Below are 9,083 nucleotides of genomic sequence, written 5' to 3' on the forward strand. Positions count from 1 at the left end.
CCCTGTTGTTTTCTGAGAGGAGAAAAAGAAGAGGATAAAGACAGTCACCTCCCACACCTTAGTTTGATTGCCTTAATAGGCAAGCATGTAGGTTGTATTTTTGTGACAAAAACAAAACAAAACAAAAACCCAACCCACCCAATCTTCTGGGTGAAAAGGGAAGAACTGAGGTGACTGACTAATTGTTTCTCTTTCCCATTCACCATCAACTATGGCACTTGGGTCCTTGTTCTGCAGCTGTTCAAAGAAGAATTCTCTCCCATGAAAGATGGAGTGAAGTTGGTGAATGATCTGGCTCACCAACTTGCCATTTCTGATGTGCATTTATCAATGGAAAATTCTCGGGCCCTGGAACAGATCAACATCCGGTGGAAACAGCTACAGGTAGAAGAGCAGCCTGGAGTGAGCCACGGGAGGTGCCTCAATATAACTAGATTTGTGAGAAACTTCTTCAGGCCCAAAGAAAATGGGATATAAACATAATACTTACACTGGAAAAGAGTAATGGAGAATGTGGGATAAGGAATAGGCTTCTTAACCTCTAGAGTTCAGAAAGTGACTGAAATGAAGAATTGGGGCCAGCCCATGGCCTGGTGATTAAGACAGCTGGATCCCACATGACTGACTTCATGATTCATATTGTGGATGCAGTGGCTAGAAAAACATACTGGGCACGTGTATGTATGTGTCCAAAATCCCAAAAAGGAAGGAGAAACAGAGGATAAGGGATTGTAGTGTGACCATGCCCCACGGTGGGGAGTGCTTTTTCACTTTGTGTCTCTGTTCCTTTTTCTCTCTCTCTTTCTGGAGAGTGTACACACCCTCTGGAAATAAAAAACAAACAACCCCCCCCACAAAAAAATAAATTCAGAAATGAGAGGGGCCTATCTAGATTTGGACATTCAGGGTAGACAGAAGCAAAGAATGTGTTGCGAAATTAGGGGTGCTCTGCTCTGCCTCTTGGGAGTGCAGAGTTTGGTGATGGTAGAAGGGGTTGGACCAAGAGAAAAACCAGCCTATGAGGGAACTCATAAAGATTCCCAGAGGTATCTGGAGATACCATACTAAATAGCTTGAATGAATCTACTGATTTCTTACTTGTTCTTTCTATAGGTGTCAGTTGGTGAGAGGCTTAAGCAGCTCCAGGATGCCCATCGGGACTTTGGGCCTGGTTCACAGCACTTCCTCTCTTGTACGTGAGTCAAACTGGACTTCACTTAGCAGAACCTCACTTAGCAGAACTCAATCACCTTCCTAGAGTCCCCTGGAGATCTGGTGGGAACCCAGTATATCTTGGCATCCAAGAAGCAGTAAAAATAAAGCAGCATAGTATAGTGGTTAAAAAAATAAAGCTCTCCAAAGACCTGAGTCTCAATCACAATGCCTCAGCTTAATAACTGTTCAAGCTTGAAAAAATAGCTTAACAATTCTGAACATCAGTATTCCCTTCTTTAAGAGGAAAAATATTAGTAAGCCCATTAAGTTATAGGAATTAAATGACTTTACAATATTTATTGAGGGCCTACGGTGGGTCAGATACTGTTCTAGGCACTGGGGCTGCATCAATTAACAAAACAAACAAAAATCCTTAGAAGTGCACAGTTTCCATTCTAGTAGGGGAAGGCAGACCATAAACAAGCAAGTAAAATATGTCTAAGGTCAATTGGTAACAAGTGCTATGGAAAAAATGAAATCAGGGAAATATAAATAGGGAATGCTGGACTTAGGGGGAAGCATAGCAATTTCAAATAGGGTGGTCAGCAAAGGCCTCACGGAGAGAGTAATAATTGGGCAGAGGCCTAAAGGAGGTGAAATACTCAACTGTGTTGATAGCAGAGGGAACAGCAACTTCCAGGCCCTTGAGCAGGGGTGGCCTAGGGAACAGCAACAGATGAATGTGGAAGAGAGTAAGGAAGGGAGGAGTAGGGGAGGCCAGAGCTCAAAGAGTATTGTAGGCTATGGGAAGAACTTTACTTTTTATTCATAATGGAATGGAGGACTTTTGGCAGGGTTTGAGCCAAGGGATGGCATGATCTGATTTATATTTTGGTCAAGTCAGAATATAGAGAATGGACTTTGGGGTGGTAAGAGTAGGAGCAGGGAAACCTGTTTGGAGGCATGTTGCAGTCATCCAGATGAGGGATTATGGTGGTCCAGACCAAAGGGTATCAGTGGAGATGGTGGGAATATACAGACAGGAAAATTTTATGTGTATGTACAAAGCATTGAGCATAGTATTTGGCACATAGTAAGAGCCTGAAAAAATGATAACTGAAATTACTATAATTATAATCACTGTCAAGCAGCTATACATACAGAAGGAAACTGTAGTGAATAAGTTGGCCAGGTAGCCCGAGCTTCTCTTGGAAGACCTGAAAGATAAAGACACACAGCAGAGAGAAGCATGAGTTTCCTGTATTCCTCATGAGAAAGAGAAATGGGAAGTACCCTTTCTCACTGTCCCACAGGACTAAGAAGCTTAACCTTCTAGGGAAAGGGCTTTGAGCCCCATGAGGAAAATAGGATCTATTCATATCCACAGGACAGTTTAGCTACCTGCAACTGAGTAAGTAGAACCAGCAGCCAGCTCAGGGAGAAGACTGTCAGGGTGGCCAAAGCAAGTATTCCTATTCATGCCCTTGTCACATCTCTGGTATGTTAATATATCAGTGACAAGGACCAGCAGGTGGCATGGTGGTTGAGTTACTGGACACTCCCACATGAACAACCACAGTGCGAATCCCGGACCTAGTGACTTGCTTTCTCACTTGCCCTTTCTCTCTCTGTGTGTCTCTTTCAGGTCAAATTAAAATAAAAGGAATGAATAAATAAAATTAATCATTCTTTTTAAAAAATATCAGTGACAAACTCTTCTTCTCTTGCCTAGTAGACCATGTAGAGTGTGAGTGTTTGCTCTACCCTCAGGTTAAGAGCTGGCAATGACAGTTAGGCATCCCATTTTGGGTTTGACCACCTCTTTGACAGGATAAAATAGCAATGTAGCCAAAGAATCTAAAGAACTTTCTTTTCTTTCTCTTCTTTATCAGCCTCTGTCCAGGTTCCCTGGGAAAGAGCAATTTCACCCAACAAAGTTCCTTATTACATCAAGTGAGTGACCGTCTGAATCAGAAGCGGGTCAGTCACCTGCACACCTTCTCCCTCACCTGTCTTTTTGCTTTCTGTCCCTGTCACTCTTTGTCTGTTCATCCATCCAGTCCAGTTTTTCTCCTGCTCATCTTAAGAGCTCAAGATTCTACCTGAGTAAAGGTGAACCCTTGTGCTTTGGGAACTTCAGGGTTCTCCCTTGGATCCTGCAGCTTCTTGTATCCAGTGTATCACTGAGTGCTGCATGCATGTGTGTATTAGGTGTGGGTGGTGTTGTAGATGCTGGTACTATTGATACTTTTGTTTGTAGTCATCAGGCTCAGACCACATGCTGGGACCATCCCAAGATGACAGAGTTATACCAAACCCTAGGTAAGACTATGACGTTCTATATAGGGTGGGGATCTAAACACTTTTCTTTGTCCTGTAATGTCCAATGATGGAAGAATGAATAAAAAAATATAGTATAGCTGTACAGTTACATACTATTCAGCCTTAAGAAAAAGATGGAAAGGGCCAGCTGGTGGTGTGGTGATTAAGACGGCTGGATCCCATATGGCCGACTTCATGGTTTGAGTTCTGGACCCGGTAGCTTAAAAAATACCCTAGGTGCATGTATGTGCCTGTGTGTCCGAAGAGGAGGAGGGAGAAGAAGGGACTGTGGTGTGGTCATCCCCCCAGGGGGTGATTTCTCACTTTCTCTCTCTGTCTTTCTCTTGTGAGCACATACACCCTGTAGCAAAATCTAAAACTAACAAAACAAAACCAGCCTACTATTTGGGACACAGATGAACCTGGAGGATGTTACGCTAAATGAAATAATCCATATGCACAAAGACAAATACTGCATGATTTCATTTATGTAAGAAATCTAAAATAGTCAAACTCATAGAATCAGAGAGTAGAATGGTGGTTAACAAGGGGAGGAGAAGTGGGGAGATATTGGTCAAAGGGTATAAACTCTTAGTTATAGAAGATAAATAATTCTTAGGGGTTTACCGTACACAGTAGTGCCTAAAATTAATAATACTGGATTGTATCCTTAAAAATTTGCTATGAGTAGACTTTATGTTAACCATTCTTATACAAAATAGTGAGAACAGGGCAATTGAAAACTTTAGAGGTGATGTGTGTGTTTATGGCATAGATTTTGGAGATGGTTTCATGGGTGTATACCTATCTCCAAACTCATTGAGTTGTATACATTAAATACATATAGCTTTTTGTATGTCAATTGTACTTCAGTAAAGTGGTTTTAAAAAAATAGAAGGGAGCTCCAGTCAATAAGCAGGTGGAGGTGGAAGTGAATGCCTTGTGTTTTCCAACAGCCTTCCTTTCCCCTCTGCACTTCCTTAACTGAAGCTTCTACATTTCCCCCTGGACACTGGGAATCATGGTTATAGATGTGAAGTCTGGTCTTCTTTGAAAGACACTGTCTAGGCAGTGATTAGTATGATTCTTGAATGCCTTGTCTGTGCCTACTAAAAAAGATTCTTCTTTGTGTTGCAAATTTTATCCATGTTGATGCATGTGACTATAGTTCATTAATTTTTCATTGCTATAGAGTGTTCTCATTGTATATAGCACAATTTCTTTACCCATTTTACTGTTGATGGACACTTAAGTTACTTCTAGTTTGGAACCAATAAAAATAGTGTTGCTGAGGAGTTTTTATACATGCTTTCCAGTGCATGTGCATAAAAGTTTCTTCAGGGCATATTTTTTTTTATTCTATAGGTCGTCATATCATTTTAATGTGTTGCGACCAGCATTTTAAAATATTGAGATAGACTAGGAAATATCAGCATGCAACAGATCCTTAGTAAGAGTCATATTTGATATTGTTTGTTATGTTTTTGCTTTATCAAATATAGTAGGGAATTCCTTCCTGAAATGTTTGTTATTGATACATGCACACATGTATGTATGTATGTATGTATGTATGTATGGTGGGTCATGATATACAATGGCTTTCCTTTGATAAGTCTTGGTTAAAAACATTTGTAAATCACAGCCCTGGAATATGTAGCTGGTTTGGCAGTAGGATATATGACTGTTCATTTCACTAATACCAAGTTGTTTCCCAAGGTGATTTTTCACACTTCCACTGGCAGTTCTCATTCATTCACATCCTTGTTGACACTTCCTATTGTCAGACTTCTATTTTTCATCAATCTAGTGGGTATGAAATGGTATTTTGTTACAGTTTTACTTTGCATTCCTCTGATCTGAATGTGTCTCTTTCCATTCTTTGCAGCTGATCTGAACAACATTAAATTCTCAGCTTATCGCACTGCCATGAAGCTCCGCAGAGTCCAGAAGGCCCTGCGCCGTATGTCTCCCATTGCACTTCCCTAAGGCCTTCATCGCCCTCCTGCTGTTCCTCATCTGTCTGCTGTTTCACACTTTCATCCCACCTTGGCCAGGTTTATTGACTGGCTTGGTGGTAACTCTCCAAAGGCTGGATATGCCAGCCATGGACTCTGGCTCTTTCCAGGGCCCTTCCAGTCTCCCTAAATCCCAGACTTGTTTCCAAATTAACCCCACAGCTATCGTGCTCCTTGCCTCTTTTCTTTTCCCAACAAGGATAATCAAGTGACTGCTTTTGTGACAGGAAATATCCCAGCCTATGATTTGCTACTTGGGATTATTGGATGTTACAGGAGAACTGTTGAAGCAAATGCCAGTGTTTAGGGGACATGTGGTTATAGATATAAAGTGCCTCTGGCCTTTTTCAGGGACACTGCTCATTCACTGTATCATTCTTCCTGATTCAGCCACATCTGGCTAGGCTGATCCAACATAGGAAGTAATTAAAATGTCTTCCCAGAGGCCAGCAGATGGCATAATGGTTATGTCTCTAGACTCCAACAAGGTCAACCACGATTCTGGTGCTGGACCCGGTGACTTGAAAATCTCTCTGGGAGCATGTGCGTGTGTGCCCAAGGATCCTGAGAGGAGAATGAAGGAGAAGGAATTGTGGTGTGGCCATCCCTCCTGGGGGGTGATTTCTCACTTTTCCTCTCACTAACTTCTCTCTCTCTCTCTCTCGCACACACGACCTAAGGCATAAACTTTTTTCAAAAAAAGTCCTCCCAGTGTATATTGTATGTACCCAGCCACACCTGAGCCTTCATAGCTGTTGCCTAGTTTCTCAGAACACAGTTCATGAAGAAACTTATTTGCAGTTGAAATTTGTGTAAAAACAGAGAAACTTAAAATGGAGTTTGACCCCTTGGTAGTTAATATAGGAAAGGAGATGAGTTTACTCACATCCCACCATCTTTTCAAAACTGATGTTAAAGAGCACAAAAACATAATGGGTCGATTTGAGATTTGAGGGACTTATGTTGTTTTTCTCTTCCTTGGGATGAGGCTCTTGGTAAAGGACAAGTTTGTAACATACTTGCATATGGTTACTCTGGGTATTGAGTCAAATTCGGTGATGATTTTGGCCTTATCTTCTTGTCTAATCCCTGGTGTTCTACTTCAGCTATATTTTTTCCTTCCCAGTTGACCTGGTAACATTAACCACAGCCCTGGAGATCTTCAATGAGCATGATCTGCAGGCCAGTGAACATGTGATGGATGTGGTAGAAGTCATTCATTGCTTGACTGCCTTATATGAACGGCTGGAGGAAGAAAGAGGCATCCTGGTCAACGTGCCACTCTGTGTAGACATGAGTCTCAACTGGCTCCTCAATGTCTTTGATAGGTAAGGGTTTTCATTCCTAGTAACCTCCAGGATAAAATTCCATGGGACACCTTCAGTAGGCATGGTGGGAGAAGGTTGCTCCCATGGTGGACTTGGACCCAGTTCTGTTTGGGGCATGGTTGGCACAGAGCCCTTCTGGGGTCAACTCTGTGAGAAAAATGACTGTCAAGATGTTTACTCTTTACATACAAGGGGACTTCAAAAAGTTTATGGAAAGATGGAATCAAAGTGTAAGTTTATTTTGTCATAAGAACTTTCATTATGTATACATCTTTGTAACATGCATTTTCCATGAATTTTTGAAGATCCCCTCATATATATATATATGTTCATGTTCTCAGTCTCTTCTTTTAAACCTAGTGGCCGCAGTGGAAAGATGCGAGCACTGTCCTTTAAGACTGGCATTGCATGCCTGTGTGGCACAGAAGTGAAGGAAAAACTTCAGTGTGAGTACAACTCCAAAGTCTGGAGTGGTGTTGGGTAGAGGGAGAGGTATTACAGGGAGGAGGAAGGGTGTAAAAATAAGCAGAAGGGTAGGTCTTATGAGTCAGCAGAGGGCTACTCAGGCTACCTTACAATGCTTCTTGGACCAGGCTATCACAAAGAGCACATGACAGCAAAAGCTAAGATGGGTCTAAGGCCTGTTATTAGTCCCAATGTCACTCCAAGGAGTTTAGTTTTTTCTGATTCAATGTAAGTACTTAAGATCTGTGTTGGCATCGTGGGGTACCCAGGACCCTGACTTTCTAGTTCTATTCCCTGAGGCCTATCAAGCTTAGCCTTGTCCCAATCTGGAGTTAAAGTCATGTTCCACTGGAGACTTCACATGTTCCACTGGAGACTTCTCGTGTCATTATTTGGGTAGTGTGCAATAATCCCCATTACCTGGGAGATGGACAATATATACTTGTATAGTTTTTAACCTTGCTGGTTAAAAATCTTGCTTTTCCCTTCATCCTCCATCTTGTATTCAGCATTTTGAACATTTCTACAGCAGCATCTTTAGTCATTATGTCCTAATATGTGTTGACCACTCTGCTAAATGATGTGAATGCTATATTAAATTAGACATGGTGCCTGCTTCAAGTGGTTTACAGTCCAGAGGAGGATACAGAAGCATATAGAAAGCATTTTTAAAAATACTAATGAGATTGGGATCAGCAGTTAGCATAATGGCTATGTCGCTGGACTCCCATGTAGTCGACCGCGGTTCGCGTCCCAGACCAGGTGGCTTAAAACTCACGCCAGGTGCATGTGCGTGTGTGCCCAAGATCCCGAGAGGAAGACGGAGGAGAAGGGATTGCAGCATGGCCATTCCCCTTTGGGGGTGATTTCTCGCCTTCTGTCTCTCTGTCTGGCTGGCAAGCACACACGCCCTATAGCAAAACCCTCTCAAAAAAAAAATACTAATGAGAATAATCTGATGGGCAAAGGATATGTGTTAATCTTATACAGATGAGAGATGACAATGGTCTGGGAAAACGTAGAAGGGAGGGGACTTTCCCAAGCACATTTATAGCTATGCTATTATTTGTTTCTCCCAACATTCCTTTGCAATGGGATGGACAGTGATTATTTATCCTTAATTTAGAAATAAAGAAACTGCAGCATAACAAGGCTCATGATTTAACCTAAAATTCTAGACTGATTCAGTAATGGGTCCAGAATTTAAAACCAGGCTCGCTCCCTTCGACTGCATATTTTTGAAGTGAATATGAAATAGGCATACAAGAACCTCTGGATGGGGTTTGCTGAGGTTGGATCGGGATGGGGAACATCCTAAAAGGACCCCTACACAGCCCATATTCAAACATAACTACCATAGGATATTTCACAACCACTTAGAGGTCATTCTTAGATGAGTGGATGCTATGAATGAGCTCCTCTTTTTGGATTTCCCATGCCAGTGTTTCCTTCCATTTGTGTGGACAATTAGGAGATTACTGCAGTCTCATGCTACATGAGCTACATTAACAGGAGTGGGGCTGGCTCCTGAATCCACACCCCCTCATTTGGCTTCTCGCAGAATCTGTTTTCCCAGCAGTGTCATAGCTGTGTCTGGCACTGCTCTCACACACAGCTCACTTGCTCTCTGTCTTCCTCTCTCTCTCTCCCTCTCTTCCTGATGTTCTTTCTCTGTGTCTGTTCTACTTATTATTTCTGAACTCAAGGAATGCTCTTTAAAGAACTAGTATGTTTCTAGAAGGTCAAAGATGAACCCCCAGGTATTCTAGTTTCAAATGTCATTAGCTCAGTCTATGTG

At 42.0% G+C, this 9,083-nt stretch overlaps 1 protein-coding gene across 1 annotated transcript in view; it reads left to right on the plus strand.

The window, feature by feature from the left end:
* The window catches only part of DRP2 (dystrophin related protein 2), a 47,880-nt gene that overhangs the window by 23,436 nt on the left and 15,361 nt on the right, over positions 1–9,083 (plus strand). The window contains 7 exon segments of the mRNA XM_006164858.2: positions 238–384; positions 1,114–1,192; positions 3,048–3,108; positions 3,416–3,477; positions 5,363–5,437; positions 6,619–6,820; positions 7,181–7,266. Coding sequence (XP_006164920.1) covers positions 238–384; positions 1,114–1,192; positions 3,048–3,108; positions 3,416–3,477; positions 5,363–5,437; positions 6,619–6,820; positions 7,181–7,266 — 712 coding nt within the window.

Source organism: Tupaia chinensis, unplaced genomic scaffold (assembly GCF_000334495.1).
Source record: "Tupaia chinensis unplaced genomic scaffold, TupChi_1.0 Scaffold143746_1, whole genome shotgun sequence".
NCBI lineage: Eukaryota > Metazoa > Chordata > Mammalia > Scandentia > Tupaiidae > Tupaia > Tupaia belangeri.